The sequence below is a fragment of the Pongo pygmaeus genome, chromosome 5 (assembly GCF_028885625.2).
Source record: "Pongo pygmaeus isolate AG05252 chromosome 5, NHGRI_mPonPyg2-v2.0_pri, whole genome shotgun sequence".
Taxonomy (NCBI): domain Eukaryota; kingdom Metazoa; phylum Chordata; class Mammalia; order Primates; family Hominidae; genus Pongo; species Pongo pygmaeus.
In genome coordinates, this window is record NC_072378.2 from 17,531,577 (window position 1) to 17,552,983 (window position 21,407).

Here is a 21,407-nt window from a genome sequence, read left to right on the forward strand (position 1 = left end):
TGACCAGGCTGGAGTGCAGTGGTGCAATCATGGCTCACTGCAACGTTGACCTCCTGGGCTCAATCAATCTTCCTGCCTCAGCCTCTCAAGTAGCTGGGACTACAGGCGTGTGCCACCACACCCTGCTAATTTTTGTATGTTTTGTAGATACAGTGTCCCTGAGGACAGGCAGAGACAAAGGAGAGGGTGGGATTACCATCCCCACTTCTGGGACTCCTTCCCTGCAACTCTGCCAAAAGAGATGCCAAATCAGAGTGGCTCTTCAGCAGCACTACACTGTGTAAGGCTTGTCCTTATACAGTGGGGTCTCGCTATGTTGCCCAGGCTGGTCCCGAACTTCTGGGCTCAGATGATCTGCTGGCATCAGCCTCGCAAAGTGCTGGGATTACAGGTGTCAGCCACCATGCCTGGCCCAGGCCTTTCCTTTTGAATGAATGAATGGCTTCATCCCAAAGAAACAGTTGGATCCTACATCTAGGAAGATAGGTACCCATGTGTGTTCCATGGAAACACCACAGCTTATGATCATGGGCATCAGCTTATCAGACACATGAGGTTTCAACAAGCACTGCATGGACTGGAAGTCCGAGGAGGCCCAGAAGACAGGTCCAAGGCCTCCTTGCCTTGGAGAGGTTTTCTATCTTCTTCTGAAGGTCTTCTGTCCTTCTTCCTTGCCTTGAAGGAGGTCTCCTAGCCTCTTCTGAAATGACTGGAGTATCACTGTCTGGGAAAGGAGAATGTTGACTCAGACTACTTTTATTTTGACTATTCTCTATTACTCTTTGTGTGTACGTGTTTGTATGTGTATTTTCTAATGGGAGAAGTAGAGTGCCTTGGTGAAGGGTAACAAACATGTATATAACCCTAAGCTCATTTTTATAGTTTATCAAAGAGTAGAGAGCTACCTCTGGGATAAAACCTTTCTACTCCATGTGATTGGAACCAGCAGCATTGGCATCACCTAGGAGCTTCCTGGAAATGCAGATTCTCATCCCATTCCCCAGACCTACTGAATCAGAATCTGCATTTTCATAAGATCCTGAATCGGAATCTGCATTTTTTTTTCTGAGACAGAGTTTCACTCTTGTTGCCCAGGCTGGAGTGCAATGGTGCCATCTCGGCTCAGCACAACCTCTGCCTCCTGGGTTCAAGCGATTCTCCTGCCTCAGCCTCCCAAGTAGCTGGGATTACAGGCATGCGCCACCACACCCGGCTAATTTTGTATTTTTGGTAGAGACAGGGTTTCTCCATGTTGGTCAGGCTGGTCTTGAACTCCCAACCTCAGGTGATCCACCCACCTTGGCCTCCCAAAGTCCTAGGCTTACAGGCATGAGCCACGGAGCCCAGCCAGGGAGAATCTGCATTTTAATAAGATCCTGGGTCAGAATCTGCATTTTATTATTATTATTATTATTTTATTTTTTGGAGACGGAGTTTTCACTCTTGTTGCCCAGCCTGGAGTCCAGTGGCATGATCTCAGCTCACCGCAACCTCCGCCTCCTGGGTTCAATCGATTCTCCTGCCTCAGCCTCCCGAGTAGCTGAGACTACAGGCGCATGCCACTATTTCTGGCTAATTTTTTGAATTTTTTTAGTAGAGATAGGGTTTCACCATGTTGGCCAGGCTGGTCTCGGACTCCTGACCTCAGGTGATCCACCTGCCTTGGCCTCCCAAAGTTCTGAGATTACAGACTTGAGCCACTGCACCTGGCCAGAATCTGCATTTTCATAAGATCCCAGCTGATTCATGTGCATGTTAAAGTTTAATGGAGAGTAGTAGGTAAGATAGAGCCCAGATTTGAATTCTGGCTGTGCTGTTACTGGCCACATCATTTGGGGCCAGTTGCTTACTCTCTCAGGCCTCTGTTTCCTACAGATGGCATCCCCAAGAACTCCTAGCTCATAGGGTTATTATAGGAGATCTGCTGAGTTCATCTATGTCCAGTGCTTAGAAGGATGCCTGGTTCGTTCTAAATGATGCTTTTAGCTTTAATGATGATACTGGCTTGAAGTCACAGAACTGACACATGACATACGCAAGTCTCCACGTGACAAAGACCTCCCCATGACGCAGCTTGCAATTCAATCGAATTTCTTTGCCTATCATGTGGCACAAATCAGCCTCCCCATCTGTTTGCAAAAAGAAGCCTTAGTTTAAATAACTTTGTTGTAGTTTAAATACTTTGTTGTTCTTGCCTTTTTCCAGAGAGAATTTCCCATTCCTGAACAGTTCAAGACAGCATGGGATGGATCCAAGTTAATCACTGAACCTGCAGAAATTATGGCCTAACTTCCCGAGAGACCGAACCCCCTCACCTGAATCCCCCGCTATCAAACAAACAAAAAAGCAGCAGTAAAGAGCTAGAAGTTGCAGTAGCCCCTACTGCTTTAGCTTTGGCCTCCAACGATTCTGTGCTATAGACACAGCACTGTTTCTGGCACACCTCGTGGGCATTTTGAAATATTTAATGTTTCCTCATGATTTGCCTTTGTGTGTGATTTTAGTTCCACATGATGACTTGTGAACATTATGGATTTAAAGGAAAAAAAAAGAATTCTGTTCCCCTCATATCATGAACACAGTAACTGATAGGTAAAAAGACTGCATGATTCACTTTTACACTTATATTTCATTGCTAGTTAAAAAATAAAACCTTTGAGAATCTAAGATGTATATTTTTACCTTTTAGGCAATTTCAATATAATGTAGAAGTAGCAGTGTGCCCTGAAAAATGTACACGTTTTTTCTTATTGTTACCACATGTTCACCTTTATCAGCGTGGATACTGTCAGCATGAGTACGTATTTCAACCCACGCTTTTAAAAGACATAAGAGTTTATATTAAGGACCAAATTCAGTTCCTTGGTCCTTGGAAGACCTATATTCTCTGTAGTTACTGAAAACTGAAAGTCAATTCTAATTATTCATCTTACATATTTTTCCACCATGTCATTTGAAAACTTACTTTTCTTCTGCATAAGAGATTCTTATGCCAAAACATTAAACAGAAGAAATCATTTTTTGCTATGTAATACCTCGCAACTTTGCTCTAAAATCAAGCTCAGTTATTATTTTCCAAGTTTGAACATGTTAAATATCAGATGCCTTGTAAATTATGTCTTTAATGTTTTCTTATAGACTAATTTCCTCTTTTCCACCTGCCAGACTTGCTAACCAGGCTCGAAAATGAACATGAAAAAGCCATACATGTATTATTTCTCCTAAAACCTAAGGCATTATCTGTTGGTTTGGCTTGCTGCTCCTATTTTGTAGTCTTGATAGTAGATGCTTCTTCAGCATAAGAGTAGCTATGATATTCCTTTTTATCTTTTCAGTACATAGTGCTGAAAAATCTGCAACTTCTTGGATCACATTTAATGAATTATAGTATAATGCTTGCAGGCCCAGTACAAGCATATATATTGTGCCTCTTACAGCCTTTGGAATACATTGTTTCCATTTTTTAAATATCTTCTATATCCATATAGTATTCAAATTATTAATGCTCATGTACCAAGGTTTTGCTATAAAAGTTTTGTCTGTATGAATAATGTGGCTTTAGTAAATAATCATTTTTCAACTGTAAACTTATTCTGAAATAAAGTAAAATTCTAATTGTTTAAATACTGTGATGAATTCTGGATGTTAAAATGATTTCTTTTCGACTTTGATTTGCTCCTTGCTCATGTGTCAGACTTAGAAAAGACAGCTGAGTCCTTCGGGTTGAATTAGAGAATTTATCCAGCATGCCATCAGCTTCCCTGATGAATGATGTCTCCTTTGAGATAGATATCAGATAAAGCCATTTGCAATTGGATTTACTGTCAGAAAATTCTAGAATTCAGTTTTGTAAATCAAGTCCTCTTTACTGAGAAAATCTTCCTCATAGATCTTTGTTAATGTAAACATCCCAGAACATAAGTGATTTTATAAATACCATATATACCTTATAAACATATAACTATAAATAGCATAATGTATAAGTAAACTCCTAAAAGAAAAAAAACTGGGAAGATCCTAAAATGGATATATTATATACCCATAATATAGTGATAATTTTGTATTGAGAAATAAATCCAACCATAATTCTTAGAATCTGTCAACTTGCCTCATACTTGACATCAGTCTTTTAGCATGCCTCACCATATGTATTGAAAATCTGGACTTGAGGCTCAACGATTATTTTACCAGCCCTGTATTCCTTAAGCCAGAGGTCCCCAACCCCCGAGCTGTGGACTGGTACAGGTCCGTGGCCTGTTAGGAACTGGGTGGCAAAGCAGAAGATGAAGGGCTGGCAAGCCAGAATTGCCACCTGAGTTCTGCCTCCTGCCAGATCAGCCACAGCGTTAGATTCTCATAGGAGTGTGAACCCTGGTGTGAATTGTGCACGTGAGGGATCTAGGTTGCGTGGTCCTTATGAGCATCTAAGGCCTGATGATCTGAGGTGGAACAGTTTCATCTCGAAATTATGCCCCACCCCCACACCCCGTCTGTGGAAAAGTTGTCTTCCACAAAACTGGTCCTTGGTGCAAAAAGCTTGGGGACCACTGCCTTAAACCATCTACTTAAGTAACATAAGAGTAGGTTGAATTTGTTGAAAAACCTTTGGCAATGTATAAGCAATTACCAAAAACAATGCTGCATCACCAGTGTGCCTTGTTTCGTGCACCTTTTGAACTCCTGTGTTACCAATGCTATGACCTAATAAATATTGTAAACGCATTAAGAAATCTGTACTCAGCAGAATTGCTGTCACATCCATTCCCAAAAAGTCAAAATGAAAATCAGTGTCAGGGCCGGGCGTGATGTCTCACGCCTGTAATCCCAGCACTTTGGGAGACCGAGGTGGGCAGATCACTTGAGGTCAGGAGTTCAAGACCAGCATGGCTAACATGGTGAAACCCCGTTTCTACTAAAAAAAATACAAAAATTAGCCAGGTGTGGTGGCACACGCCTGTAATCCCAGCTATTTGGGAGTCTGAGGCAGGAGAATCGCTTTAACCCAGGAGGTGGAGGTTGCAGTGAGCCGAGATTGCGCCACTGCACTCCAGCCTGGGTGACAGTGCAAGACTTTGTCTCAAAAAAAAAAAAGACCAGGCACGGTGGCTCACGCCTGTAATCCCAGCACTTTGGGAGCCCCAGGCAGGTGGATCACGAGGTCAGGAGATTGAGACCATCCTGACTAACACAGTGAAACCCCGTCTCTGCTAAAAATACAAAAAATTAGCCGGGCATGGTGGCAGGCGCCTGTAGTCCCAGCTACTCGGGAGGCTGACGCAGGAGAATGGCGTGAACCCGGGAGGCGGAGCTTGCAGTGAGCCGAGATCAGGCACCCCTATATCTCGTTACTTTGTAGCATTACAGGATAAAAGTGACAATTCAAAAGAGGCCTTTGTTGTCTTGAAAATTCATTTTTTGATAATGCTCTCCCCTTAGATAGTCTATTACTGATAGTCGACCTCTCACAGCAAGTCATCTTGAAGTACGGCTTCAATTCTAACCACTCCTCCCTACATATAGAACTGGCAAGAAATACGTATAGTTTGATTCACTTATTCTCTCCTTCACTGAAAATGTCTGCTGCAACTTCTTAGACTCTAGATGGGTTTATCTAGGGGATCCCTTCATTTTAAAGATGAGAAAGCTGAGACCCTGGGCTAGAACACAACGCACACCTTTGTATAACTACTGTAGTTTAGCTTCTAGTCTCAACATATGCCTCAATCTCAGAGGTCATCAATCCAGTGGCTTCATCTCATACTTCATCAGTTGAGATTCTCGACACTGCCTTCATCTTATTAAACTCCCTCTGATGTTGTGATTCACGATGTGCTTCTCTGGCTCCCTTCCCTCCTACCTTTCTTGTTTCCCTCTCAAATGCTCAAATACCTAATCTCAATACCTCTATGTAGATGACTCCCAAATCCACATTCCCAACCCAAATCCACCTCCCCAGAGCCTTCACTCCCAAGTGTCCACAGAGTATTTCTACCTGCCTGTCCCAAACTCATGCAACATGGCTAAAATTAATGCACATCTCTCACACATATCTATCTATTCCTTATCTGCCTTTCCGGTTTCAGTCAATGGCCCCCTCACATTTATCATAGATTTAAAACCAGCCATTTGCTGTAATAAAAAGTACGAAAGAGGCCAGGAGTGGTGGCTCATGCCTGTAATCCCAATACTTTGGGAGGCCAAGGTGGGCAGATCACGAGGTCAGGAGTTTGAGACCAGTCTGGCCAACATGGTGAAACCCCATCTCTACTAAAAATGAAAAAATTAGCAAGGCGTGGTGGCACACACCTGTAATCCCAGCTACTAGGGACGCTGAGGCATGAGAATTGCTTGAACCCAGGAGGTGGAAGTTGCAGTGAGCCGAGATCGTGCCACTGCACTCCAGCCTGGGTGACAGAGTAAGACTCTATCTCAAAAACAAAAAAAAAAAAAAAAAAAAAAAGGCCAGGTGCAGTGTCTCACACCTGTAATCCCAGCACTTTGGGAGGCCGAGGCGGGTGGATCACCTGAGGTCAGGAGTTCGAGACCAGCCTGGTCAATGTGGTGAAACCCCATCTCTACTAACAATACAAAAATTAGCCGGGCGTGGTGGTGGGCGCCTGTAATCCCAGCTACTCGGGAGGCTGAGGCAGGCGAATTGCTTGAACCTGAAGGCAGAGGTTGCAGCGAGCTGAGATCACGCCATTGCACTCCAGCCTGGGCGACAAGAGAAAAACTCCGTCTCAAAAAAAAAAGCAAAAAAAAACAAAAAAACGTGAAAGAGAATTAGATCTTGGAGAAACCATGGTTCAGTCTTGAATACATTTAATGCACGTTGTCTCTGTGACATTTAATTGGAAATGGAGAGTAAGCAGTTGGATCTGTGAACCCCAAAATACTGAGACAGGTCTCAGTTAATTTAGAAAGTTTATTTTGCCAAGGTTGATGACACGCACCCATGACACAGCCTCAGGAGGTCCTGACAACATGTGCCCAAGGCAGTCAGACCAGTTTGGTGTTATACATTTTAGGGAGACATGAAACGTCAGTCAACATATGTAAGATGAACATTGGTTCGGTCTGGAAAAGCAAAGAGGGGGCTTCCAGGTCATAGGTAGATGCATATCTACCTATGCATTTGTAGAGACAAATGGTTACATTCTTTTGAGTTTTTGATTAGCATCTCCAAAGGAGGCAATCAGATATGCATTTATCTCAGTGAGCACAGGGGTGACTTTGAATAGAGTGGGAGGCAATTTTGCCTTAAGCAGTTCCCAACCTTGACTTTTCCCTTTAGCTTAGTGATTTGGGGGGCCCAAGATATTTTCCTCTCACATTTCCCCAATTTTCTTTTTTAAAATCTTTTGGATAAAGCATTTTAGAAGAAAATGAGTCTCTAGTCTCTGGTTTCATCTGATTTATCATGGCTAGGATGGTTTATTCCTAGATAGGCAGTTCTTGAGTTATTAGGAAAGCTCATTTTTGAATATTATGAAGTCTCATGTCCTATGAAGAGAAAATAGGGGGAGGAAGGAAGAAAACAACAACCACAGCAATCCTGGAAAATGGATATAGGCCACATTACTCTGAAGTCCATACCTCAGTAAGCAGGTATGAAAGTGGCTTATGTATGTAAATAGGTTGCTGTTATTTTCTTCGGAGATTTAAGTTGTCTAGCTTTAGTTTGCAGGGCTTTACGAAAGCACAGCTTAGTTTTCAGTGACTCCAAATTAGAAAAGTTGGGGGAAAAAAAGAAAAAAATTGAAAACATTATTTTGAAGACTTGTAGCCAAGAAAAATTAGAATTCTGTCCAAACTGCAGAAAATAATAAAAATTGAAAAACATTAGGCAAGACTAGAATCGAACAAAAGTATACTATAGTTTTTAAAACATAATTTTTCTTTCTCCTGTTTCTCATTTTTACTAAAGACAAACCATGATAGGACTGGTTTGTTTTATTATACTTGGCCTAATTATTTGTATACAGTACAGCAAGAATAATTATTTTTTACATAGACTTTTAAATTGGCCTTGATGGAATGTTGTTCCATAGAAGGAATCTCAGATAAGACTTTTTTAAAGCCAAGCCCAGCCATGGATTTGTACCATCAAATACCTACGAGTTGGGTGAATTCCTCTCCTCCTGAGGTTCCAAGATATACTTGGGGCTCCTGGGTCTGTAAGAAAGTGGCATTCTTTACTTAGCACAGGTCAGGAACCCTGTACAGGGACTGTGTAGACAAAGAAATGAGGCCAGTTTTTCAAGGGGCTTTTATTGGCTCCATAAGTCAAGTTTGATTCCTTAAAGGAAAGCACACCATTCCAGACAAAGCCTTGGTAAAATAACCAGTTTCTCCAATTGTGTCCTATTACAAATGAAAACAGATTCTTACTGCACTTATGCAAATAACTGTATTGTCATAAGTTAAGAATACTCACAAATAGTTGCCAAATTCTGTAGAAATCAGGTAGAGAGAAACAAATATGCTCCAAATTTTGTTCATGGAAGTATACTTTACTCAATTGTTAAAAGCTGTAAATAGCTTAAATGAAAGTTTTCTCGATTCTGAAAAACAAACAAAAAAAGGTTCAGCAATGTTTTAAGTAAAAAGTTAAAAAGATTAATTGAGACTTCTATTAGTTTATCTATGCAGTCAATTCTGTTCTGCTTGATATTTATGAACATTTCAGCTCTCCATGCGTCCTGAAAGTTTTTCTTCTATCTTGATGTTACAGTTTTCAAAGTTATCAGAAACCTGCATTAAAGAACACCTGTTAGAGTCTTATAGCTGATTATAAAACCACCCTCTAAAGAGGACTAAAACGAAACAATTTTCTGTGGATGACAAAAAGTGTTAGGGCAGCCATAGTCAAAGTCACAATTTACAAGGAAATTTGTTACCTCTGTGGCACACAATAATTTAACTTAACAATTACTGATAACATACATTAAGTCATATCAGAATTTTAGGAGCTTCCCATTATTTTGGAACACATACCAATAACATAGTTATACAAATACAGCCCAAAGAAAACCAAACACCATTTTATATTTGGCAATGCTTCCTGTATAATTTTTGTACCAAATAAGCCAAATATGTCATTTTTTAGACTTTAAGGAACCTATTAGGAATATCTTAAAGGATTAATTAGGTCAGTAAAAGACATAATTTATAATTTGATTTTGGAAGTTTGTCAAATACCAAAGGTTTAAAACATTTTATATAGGTTGGGCATGGTAGCTCATGCCTGTAATCCCAGCATTTTGGGAAGCTAAGGAGGGCAGATCACAAGGTCAGGAGATTGAGACCATCCTGGCTAACACGGTAAAACTCTGTCTCTACTAAAAATACAAAAAATTAGCCGGGTGTGGTGACATGCGCCTGTAGTACCAGGTACTCGGGAGGCTGAGGCAGAAGAATCGCTTGAACCCAGGAGGTGGAGGTTGCAGTGAGCCGAGATCATGCCACTGCACTCCAGCCTGGGCAACAGAGCAAGATTCCGTCTCAAAAAAAAAAAAATTGATATTACAAAATAGGATCACAGGTCATTGTAAAATAAGTCATTCATTTAATCAAAGTGATAACTCAAGGACTTCAAAACAAGGCAAAAACTTTCATTCTTTGACAGAGGAGACTTAATTTTCCAAATAATAAGCCCTTATAAATACAGCATGAAGTCAATTAAATTTGTTGTCCAAAATTTTATAAACAATCTATAAAAGTTTCATCTTGATCATAACATATAACTTCCATAAACCTTTATACCCTTTATAATCCTTATTAAGGAGTAAGTTAATGCCAAGAAAACTTTGTTAATCTGACATAGGGACCCTTCACATTAATTATTAATCTATAGAGAAACTGAACTTATTTTATCTCTCAAAATTGGCCCTTATAATGTCTTATGACCACCTCTTCTGCAATATGCCCTGGGTCTTGAGGAGTTGAATAGCTTTAATTTCTGGCCCTGTGTCTCAAGAATGCAGTTTATTTTGATTGGCATCTTCTACTGGGCCTAAAGACAAGGCTTTAATTGCTGTCAGTGTTTAAGATTTAGCAGGACTTGCTGTTCTTTTTAGACCCAGGAGTCAAAGCCCTGTAACTCAATGTCACAAAGACTTTAAAAGCACATACCTGAGATACAAGGAGGTAACAACCTTAATTACCTTAATTTAAAAAAAATGTTTAAATCTCTGTTTTCCCTAAGCAAACCAAACTTAATAATAGTAGCATAAGAATTATTTCAATAAAACATAAAATCTGTTAGGCCAGTTACCAAAAGACAAAAGAAAAGACCTTCTACAGTGCACAGAATATGATGTTGGAAAAAAACGTTTCCTTTATATCTTTAAGAAAACATTGTTACCATCAGGCCACAACAAACAGAACAGAACTCAAGGGAAAAAAAAAAAGACTCGTATGAGCTGAAAATGAGTTGAAGGAGAGTGTTACTATTTCGTGGCTTTTAAAAGTGAAGAGAACACCCAAACTGGTGACATGCAATAAAAGTTGAACTTTGGGTTAAAATTTTAAAAATTAAAATCTCTTATAATTTATTGCATAAGGTTGGGCGCGGTGGCTCACACCTGTAATCCCAGCACTTTGGGAGGTCAAGGCGGGTGGATCATGAGGTCAGGAGATCAAGACCATCCTGGCTAACACAGTGAAACCCTGTCTCTACTAAAAATACAAAAAATTAGCTGGGTGTGGTGGCGGGCGCCTGTAGTCCTAGCTACTCAGGAGGCTGAGGCAGGAGAATGGCAACCCAGGAGGCAGAGCTTGCAGTGAGCCAAGATCGTGCCACTGCACTCCAGCCTGTGTAACGGAGCGAGACTCTGTCTCAAAAAAAAAAATGATAATAATAATAGAAATTTATTGCGTAAATCAACCCCTTAAGAAAATTTCATTGTTCTAACCAATTATTTCATGTAGAAGTGTTTTTTTTAACATCAAACCCAATCCCTAGAAAGACCATTATAGTTTCCCCTTAATCATAGACAACTTGATCATATAAAAGTTTTTGGTGTTTTTGTTTTCTTTTTTTTTTTTTTGAGACAGAGTCTCGCTCTTGTCTCCCAGGCTAGAGTGTAATGGCACGATCTCAGCTCACTGCACCCTCTGCCTCCTGGGTTCAAGTGATTCTCCTGCCTCAGCCTCCCAAGTAGCTGAGATTACAGGCACCTGCTACCACACCTGGCTAATTTGTATATTTTTAGTAGAGATGGTTGCCATGTTGGCCAGGCTGGTCTCAAACTCCTGACCTCAGGTGTTTGACCTCCGCCCACCTTGGCCTCCTAGAGTGCTGGGATTACAGGCATGAGCCACTGTGCTGGGCCTGGTGTTTTTTTAAATACATCTTCTTACAGTGACTTTCACAGACCATTCATGACATGCTTGGACTTTCTGGTTTGTCCTGAACATGTCTCTTTCTTAAACAACCAGTCATTTTACTCTAGGGCTAAATTTACCATACAAAATTCTTTCTCATATGAAATTATTTCTCTTTAAACTTTCTTACAAAAAAAATTCTTTATTTTTATAACTTTCATTACATCTCTTTTATTTCCTGGTTCTTTTTACCTTGTTTTATACAGGACCTTTAAATAAGCTTTGAATTAGATAAAAATTGTTCACCTTTTTAAAAAGAAACACTTTTGTTCAGAAAGAATGTTTTCTGGCCAGGCGCAGTGGCTCACACCTGTAATCCCAGTACTTTGGGAGGCTGAGGCAGGTGGATCATGAGGTCAAGAGATCAAGACCATCCCGGCCAACAAGGTGAAAGCCAATCTCTACTAAAATTATAAAAATTAGCTGGGCGTGGTGGTGTGCGCCTGTAGTCTCAGCTACTCAGGAGGCTGAAGCAGGAGAATCACTTGAACCCAGGCAGTGGAGGTTGCAGTGTGCTAAGATCATGCCACTGCACTCCAGCCTGATGACAGAGCAAGACTCCTTCTCAAAAAAAAATTTTTTTCTTACAAATATATTTTTATTGAAAAATAACCAAATAATGAAATATCTATTATTTAATTTAATATAACTTTAAATTCTAAATTATGATGAGTTTTTCTGCAAGTATTTATCCTATTACATTTACCTAATTATTTTATTTTAATCATTTACCTAGATTATGTATAAAAACTGTGTTTTCATTATTTAAAGTTATAGAACCACCATAACTTTGCAAAATTATAACTGAGACAGTGAAAAAGATTTGTCCTAAATGACTCCATCTTGCTTCTAACCTCCAAGCTGTCCTTGTTCATTCCTGGTTGTAGGCTGAACTAACTTTGGGAGGAACTTAGTTTATAGTTTAGCTTTGGAACAAAGATGATGACAGTCCTTTCTCAAAACCAACCTTAATGCCTGTGGACTAGACTGCCTAAAGCCACAGGATTAGAAGTTACGGTAGTCTGACTAAATGGAAGATGTTGCTGTTTTTATTAAACCTGTATCAATATCTTATTTATTAAATATTACACAAGCAAAGATCATTCTGTCTTGGGCTGGATTTACAGTTTTGTAACCCCTGTGCCAAATTTTGACACCTTACAGTATTTGGCAGGGATAAGTATGAAATTGCTTGACTAATAAATGCAAACAAAAATGTATGCTGGCAATTCTTAAGACATTTCTAATATTACTTTACCTATAATTTTCAAGCTAGCTTATTTATTAAGGATTTTATTTAGTTATGTAAACTTGAAAAAGCATTTGACTAGTCTTTTTTTAATGATAAACTATTTGATTCAAGTGCTTTTATTTTCTTAAGCCAATTAACTAGAGCTCTTTTACATATTTTCAGTTGTGAAACATTGTGTACACAACACACAAACACATAGATGTATCAGGCATGCCAATAGAAGTACATCTTACAGATTTATGAAAACCTTTTTTTTTTCCTATCTTAGACTTTCAGATTCTTGATAACCTGTTTCACAACTCTAGGTAGTTGTCAGCTAAATAGCCTTAAATTTTCATATTAAAGGAAACAACTCAGGTGCAAATCAAATGGCAAAATTTACATCATAAGGTACAGAGAGAAAAAGTCTGGTGATGCTAGAGGGAGATTAAAAATCCAATCATTTATTTGATCAAATCAAATATAAAGTTGCAGAAATCTATCATAGGATTGTATAAGGAGACCAGTTTTATTTAGATAGGGACTACCTATCTTTTAACTGGATCTCTGAGCTCCGGGCAGAGCCCACACTGAATCCTGGGTCTACAAAAAGGAAGAATTATTGAGGTTAGACCACGTGATGCTTTTACAGTGCACTTAAAAAAAAATACTTTTTTAAGCAAAGTCATTTCTAAGTGTCTAAACCACACTCTTTCTTAAAATCCAAGAGTAAACTCTGTTGCAATAACTATTTTAGTCAAAAAAACAAAAAAAAAAACAGGTAACACAATACAAAAGTAAGGAGCTTAAGAACTGAGATGAACTTAGACAGGCGTGGTGGCTCACACCTGTAATCCCAGCATTTTGGGATCCTGAGGTGGGCAGATCACGAGGTCAGGAGATCAAGACCATCTTGACCAACATGGTGAAACCCCATCTCTACTAAAATACAAAAAATTATCTGGGTGTGCTGGCATGTGCCGGTAGTCCCAGCTACTCATGAGGTTGAGGCAGGGGAATCGCTTGAACCTGGGAGGCAGAGGTTGCAGTGAGCCACTGCACTCCAGCCTGGGTGACAGAGCGAGACTCCGTCTCAAAAAAAAAAAAAAAAAAAAAAAAAACACAAAAACAAAAAACTGAGACGAACTTATCAGTTTACATTCTTGAGGTTCCATAAGGAAAAACAGGTTTCTCCCCCAAAGGGAGTCTGGCGGCGCCTTCTCCATTTTCTTTAAGGAACCTGAGGCTGTTATAAACTATTTTAGGTCCCCCATGCAGCAGACGGTGCAAGAAAAAGGAGAGACAGCAGAAGTAAATGAAGAAACCAGAATTCAGCCAACTGAGAAGAAAAAACTTTTGCTCAAAAAAAAGACAAGGTCTTAGGAGAAAAACAAAAACAAAAACATGAAAGCCTTTTAAATACAAACACACACATATGCCCACACACACACACACACACACACACACAATCTTGGATGTTAGTTTTTAACTAAGCTGACTTTTAACCATTGAGTTCCTTTAGAAAAAATCTTTTTAAATCTCATTACCATATTTCAGCTAGGACAAATTGCTGCTATTTCAGAAGTACAGCCACTGCTCTTTTAGTTTGGCCTGGCTAGCAAAAAAAAGTGGACTTGTATGTAAATAAAGCTCCTTATTAGTCAAAATCAAAAATCTTTCCTCTTTTTTTTTTTTCCTTCTGCTGGCCGTTTTTCTCCCCCAACCACACCATCTTTTTTGTGTGTTGGTGGGGTGGTGGAATTTAGCCACTTCAGAGGCCTTGTTCCCCAAAATTAGGAGGAACTTCCTTCAGATTTGATCAAGTCGGATAGAGTTGATCAAACCCAATGGGAAAAAGACCAAAACAACAACAAAAAACAGGTAAGCAAAACAAATGATCGCACAACTTACATCATTACTGAGCACTCTAATGGTAAGGAGAAATTAAAACCAGCTGATTGTTAATTTTAACTTTAACTGAGACAAAGCCCAATGTAGTTACTTACCTAGGGATGGTTCTCAGGCTGTAGACCGCTCTCTACCACCCTAGAAGCAGGAAAAAAACCTCATCTTCCCTGTTGAAAGCAAGCTCAAACTCCATAAAGGAGTTAACTGCCTTCCATCATCACGGAAGCAGGAAAAACTTGCCTTCTTTGTGTTGGAAACAAGTAAAATTCCAAAAAAAAAAAAAAAAAAAAAAGGAATTGTATGGGCCAGGTGCAGTGGCTCACACCTGTAATCCCAGCACTTTGGGAGGCCAAGGTGGGTGGATCACCTGAAGTCAGGAGTTTGAGACCAGCCTGGCCAACATGGTGAAAAATCTCTACTAAAAATACAAAAATCAGCCAGGTGTGGTGGTACATGCCTGTAATCCCAGCTACTTGGGAGGCTGAGGCAGGAGAATTGCTTGAACCCAGGAGGCGGAGGTTGCAGTGAGCTGAGATCACGCCACTGGAATCCAGCCTGGGCAACAGAGCGAGACTCCATCTCAAAAGAAAAGAAAAGAAAAGAAAAGGAATTTTACAGCAAAATAAACTTTAGATCTCGATCCAATTTTGGGAGATCAGGGATTCTCTAGAGGGGGTGCTTCCAGGCATCAGCAAATTGTCCTATTTGTTTGAGCCATAAAGATAGCTCAAGCTGGTACCAAGCACCAATAGATTTGTCAAAGGTCAGGGGCGCTTCTACTCAGAATCTCTTCATGGTTACCAAATGTGAACCCCAAAAATCTGAGACAAGACAAGTCTTAGTTCATTTAGAAAGTTTATTTTGCCAAGATTGAGGACGCATGCCTGTGACATAGCCTTAGGAGGTCCTGACAACATGTGGCCAAGGTGGTCAGACCACAGTTTGGTTTTTAACATTTTAGAGAGACATAAGACATCAATCAATATATGTAAGATGAACATTGGTTTAGTCTGGAAAGGCGGGACAACTCAAAGCCTCAAAGCAGGGAGGGGGCTTCCAGGTGATAGGTAGATAAGAGACAAATGGTTGCATTCTTTTTTTTTTTTTTTAGATGGAGTCTTGCTCTTGTCGCTCAGGCTGGAGTGCAGAGGCTCCATCTCGGCTCACTGCAAGCTCTGTCTCCCAGATTCAAGTGATTCTTGTGCCTCAGCCTTCCCGAGTAGCTGGGATTAGAGGCTACCACCATGCCTGGCTAATTTTTGTATTTTTAGTAGAGACAGGGTTTCACCATGTTGGCCAGGCTGGTCTTGAACTCCTGACCTCAGGTGATCCACCCACCTCAGCCTTCCAAAGTGCTGGGATTGCAGGCATAAGCCACTGCAGGTTGCATTCTTTTGAGTTTCTGATTAGCGTCTCCAAAGGAGGCAATCAGATATGCATTTATCTCAGTGAGCAGAGGGGTGACTGAATAGAATGGGAGGTAGGTTTGCCCTGAGCAGTTCCCAGCTTGACTTTTTCCTTTAGCTTTGTGATTTTGGGGGCCCAAAATATTTTCCTTTCACAGATCTATGGATCTGGAGCCTTCCCTTGTCTTCTATACCAAATCCTTAGGAATTATTGCATAAACTTAATAGTCCAAAAGTGAATTTCATTAAAAATATTCATTTCAAAAGAATTATTTTAAACCATTGGCACTTTCAGCACCACTTCAGATACAGATGCAATTTTAAGGGCTTTAATTGCTTCAACTGAGACAAGCTGATTTTATAATCTGTCACAGATTTCTTTTGCATATTTAACCATTTCAATGTTTCTGTACATAATGCAGCTTTTATCTGTGCTACAAGTGAAGAGTAAGCCAGCTCAAATTTCTCCAAATGGTTTTTGTTCCCCTACTGTTTGCTTAGTAACTTGGCACAGAGTATACAACTAACAAAGGGCGATGTTTGCCTGTTAGATAATTTTTTTTCAGTTTCCCTCCAATACAATGTATTATTATTTTTTGAGACAGAGTCTCACTCTGTTGCCCAGGCTGGAGTGCAGTGGCGCAATCTCGGCTCACTGCAACCTCTGCCTCCCAGGTTCAAGCAATTATCCTGCCTCAGCCTCCCGAGTAGCTGGAGCTACAGGCGCACACCACCACGCCTGGCTAATTTTTGTATTTTTATTAGAGATGGGGTCTCACCATATTGGCCAGGCTGGTCTCAAACTCCTGACCTCGTGATCTGCCCACCTCGGCCTCCCAAAGTGCTGGGATTACAGGCGTGAGCCACTGCACCCAGCTGACAATGTATTATTTTATATTTAAAGATAATTTTTGCCTAAAACTGCAACTTTGAATATTTGAGTCCTAAGTCTACTTTATTTCCTTGTTTTTTTAGGACTGTCAATAGTCAAAGAACTATAAACCAAAAATAAAATTATAAGGCCAGAATGGAAGCCAAAAATAAAATTCTGAGGTCCCCCAGCCATCTGAATGGACTTCCTCCTCCACCAGGGCACTCTAAAATTTCACCTGAAAGACTGGCTCAAGCTAGGATGGGAAGTGGGGATTGGACATTCCCCCTTTGACCCTCCAGCATTAACATCAACACAGACCTTAAGTCTGATAAGAAACATTAACGGTCGGCCTGGCGCGGTGGCTCATGCCCATAATCCCAACACTTTGGGAGGCCGAGGCGGGAGGATCACGAAGTCAAGAGATCAAGACTATCAGCCAACATGGTGAAACCCCATCTCTAATAAAAATACAAAAATTAGCTGGGCATGGTGGCACGCACCTGTAGTTCCAGCTACTTGGGAGGTTGAGGCAGAAGAATGGCTTGAATCTGGGAGGCAGAGGTTGCAGTGAGCCGAGATGGCGCCACTGCACTCCAGCCTGGCAATAGAGCAAGACTCCATCTCAAAAATAAAAAGAAAAAAGAAAGAAAAAAGAAACATTTACAGTCTATTAAAGCCTGCTATCTGGAGGCTTCATCTGCATGATTAAATTTTGGTCTCCAGAACCTCTTAATGTAACCCAGACATTCCTTTCTACTGATAATAACTCTTTCAGCCAATTGCCAATCAAAAAATTTTAAAATCTACCTAAGACCTTGACCTCCAACCTTCCCCACTTCAAATTGTCCCACCTTTCTGCACAGAACCAATGTACATCTTTAAAGTATTGTTTGCTGTCTCATGTCTCCCTAAAATATGTTAAACCAAGCTGTGCCCCAACCACGTTGGGCACATGTTCTCAGAACCACCTGAGGGCTGTGTCATGGGCCATGGTCACTCATATTCGGCTCCGAATAAATCTCTTCAAATGTTTTACAGTTTGACTCTTTTCATCAACAGAATGATACCCTCGTAATAACCTGAAGATTCAGATGAAGTAAATGCACCACTTAATAAACTATAATGCTAGGTTTTAAATTGCATTCACCAATATTACAAAGGTTTTCTCATTGAAAATCAGTTAGTACTTTCCTGAGTTCAATAATTCATCCAAGCAACTGATCAGAGGTATGCATTTGAAAATTTTTTTGTTATTTTTAATAATAACTCTGTGATCTCATTTCTTTCACTCAAAAGTCAATAAACCTACAATAGGAAGTCTTCCCATGAATATAGTAGTTCTGTAGATTTGTTTTGGGAGAATGAGGTTTGGAAAGACTGATCTTTTCTGCTTATTGTCCCTGTGGGGCATAATAGTGTCCACACATAATGAATAGCATGCATCCCCTCCCAGGGTGATGCTAATGACACATGCCTTCCAGCAGCCCGCCCCGCATGCAGCTGATATTGTGATAGCCCCTGCTGCAGGCATTCCTCTTCAATTTAAAAGCTGTAGAGAACATATCAGAGTTAGGAGGATGCAGACTCTCTGTTCCAGGAGAGTGATTACCTTCTGCAATCAAGCATGATAAAATTTATGATCTTTTACATATATTTAAAGACGTTGTCCTGTAGCATTACTAAAAGATGTATAGAGGTCTGGAGAAATATTTTACAAGAACTATGTATGACATGTTATCTTCAGTAATAGGATATAAATTTATAGCAATATAATTTTTAAAGGAGTTGTAAATTATTTGTATTCTTTATGTTCTGGGATAAAAAGAAAAGCTGGCTGAAATAACCAGGAATTTCCACCACTATTATGAGTTGTTTCTTTAGCTCTGACTACAATGGCAAATTGAAACAGAGATTTTGGTATTTATCTGGTAAAGCTAAGCAAAAAGCAACTATACATGCCTACTGAAAAATAGTATTTGAAAACCTAAGTTATCCAAATTACCTGTACAAATTCACCAAATAAGTAGTCAACACTTACCCTACATGCTCAAAGCTGATATACAAGTATCTGAAGAATAAAAAAGGAATATTTTAATGGAAGCCTATTTAGTGAATGTGGAATTCAGGGAATGATGTCCCATCGTTAACAACTAAAATCTGAGAGATTTTCATGGAGTTATCAAAATGTTCTCTCATTTGTTAGCATCTAAAATAATTATGCCAGCAATATGGTCTACAGGCTGCTTCTACCAACTGACTAGACAACCATTTTCTCAAATTAAATTAACCCCATACTCTATAGTTTATAGAAGTCTCTCTCAAAAAAGCTTCAACCTCTCACCAGAGATATTTCTAATAGTGTTTATCTTCAGTGAAAAAAAAAAAAAGCTCATACTTCATTAACTTTAAAAAAGTAAAGTAAGCCTTCCATTAATGAAACAGGATCGATCCCTTGACCCCTTCGTGGGACTCAGACTATAGCTCTCAACCCCTTACAGAAGTGGGAGCATGCAGGCAAGTGGGTACAGCGGCCAGGACAAGTGCTTCTGGGCAACCAGCAGGAGCAGAACTCCATGAGAGCCCATGGTAGCATCTAGGGGTTGCCTGCCAACCCCAAGGCCCCAGAGGGCATGTGTTAGAGTGCACTCTCTTAGCTTTGCCATCCATGGTTGGCTTAAGTGTTACACAGCTCAGTGGAGGGTCAGTGTGACAACCTCTTGTACCCACACCCGGGTCCTTGTCCATCATCCAGGAAGAATAAGGTCACATGAATGAATTGAGGGGTGGTGAATATGGAGGATTTTATTGAGTGGTAGAAGTGGCTCTCAGCTGGATGGGGAGCTAGAAAGGGAATGGAGTGGGAAGGTGGTCTTCCCCTGGAGTTTGGCCATCCCTGGTCAAACTCTTCTCCAAGGTCTGTCCATTAAGCCATCCCTGTAAAGTCAAGCTGCTTCTCTCTGATGTCCAGCTGCTTCTTCTCTTGTCTCCAACGTCTGGCTGTTCCTTCTCTCCTTCTCTGCCTCTCTGCCAATGGAGCCTGGCTTTTTATGGGTACAGGATGGGGGATGGAGTGGGCCAGGGTGGTTTTGGAAAAGGCAACATTTCGAGCTGGAAAACAGGAATGCATTTTTTCACTTTGGGCTGCAGGTCCAGGTTTGAGGATGGGGCTTTGTCCATGACACTGCCCTTTTCTGCTTAGTATTTCCCAACCTCCTGTCCATATCATTCATTAGAAAGAGCTTTGCTGGCTGGGTGCAGTGGCTCACGCCTGTAATCCCAGCACTTTGGGAGGACAAGGTGGACAGATCACGAGGTCAGGAGCTCAAGACCAGCCTGGCCAACATGGTGAAACCCCATCTCTACTAAAAATACAAAAATTAGCTGGGCATGGTGGCACACGTCTGTAATCCCAGCTACTGGGGAGGCTGAGGCAGGAGACTCGCTTGAACCTGGGAGGGGGAGGTTGAAGTGAGCTGAGATCACACCACTGCACTCCAGCCTGAGCAACAAAGTGAGACTTTGTCTCAAAAAAGAAAAAAAAAAAAAAGAAAGAGCTTTGCCATTAGTGTCAAAATATCTGTTTCCATTCTGGATCTGCCACTAACTAGAGGTGTGCCCATTTGACAAGGGCCTGTGATACCTTCAAAGACAATTCTTTTACAATGAGATTAATGTGTTAAAATTTTTTTCACATATGAAATTAAACAAATATATAACAAAACTGTGTACCAAAATCTAGTCTCCCCTTCTTATCATTTCCCAGCCTCTCTTGCAGTTGGATGGCCATGTGACTATATCCTCCTTGAAGGAATGTGAGTGTTAAGTAATGTGGTAAATCTCACTTCAGGACTTAGTAATTTAAGACAGTATATTTTCTCTATGTTCCCTTTCCCTTCTACTAGCCAGATCCTAGGCATGGCAACCAGCCTAAATCATGCAGATGACAGTATACTCTGGTTATGCAAGAATAACAAGTTAGAAAGAGCCTCAGTCTCTGAATCACAGTATGGAATAGAGCCATTCATTGACCTGTACTCGTCCTGGGTACTTACATGAGAAATAAACTTACAATGTACTTAAGTGATTACAAATTTGGATTTATGTATCATGCACCCTCTGATTTACTGGTTCCATTACCAGAAATATCTTCCTTCCAAGAACTTGGAAAAATGTGCACAATATATTATTAAGTAAGGTGAGTATGTATCAGAAAAACAGATTGTCGCCAGGCACGGTGGCTCATACCTATAATCCCAGCACTTTGGGAGACCAAGGCAGGTAGATCATTTAAAGCCAAGAGGTTGCTGCAATAAGCTATGATTGAGTCACTTCATTCCAGCCTGGGCAACAGACTGAATCCTATCTCTAAAAAAAAAAAAAAAAAAAAAGTGCCAGGCACGGTGGCTTACGCCTGTAATCCCAGCACTTTGGGAGGTCAACCTGGATGGATCACTTGAGGTCAGGAGTTCGAGACCAGCCTGACCAACATGCTGAAACCCCGTCTCTACTAAAAATACAAACGTTAGCCAGGCATGGTGGCATGCACCTGTAATCCCAGCTACACAGGAGGCTGAGTCAGGAGAATCCCCTGAACCCAGGA

General features: G+C 40.5%; 1 protein-coding gene across 1 annotated transcript in view; it reads left to right on the top strand.

The window, feature by feature from the left end:
- The window catches only part of CAP2 (cyclase associated actin cytoskeleton regulatory protein 2), a 162,399-nt gene extending 158,775 nt beyond the window's left edge, over window positions 1–3,624 (top strand). The window contains exon 13 of the mRNA XM_054492451.2: window positions 2,206–3,624. Coding sequence (XP_054348426.1) covers window positions 2,206–2,289 — 84 coding nt within the window. The 3' untranslated portion in view covers window positions 2,290–3,624. The remainder of the gene's footprint in view (window positions 1–2,205) is intronic.
- Window positions 3,625–21,407: the final 17,783 nt, after the last annotated feature.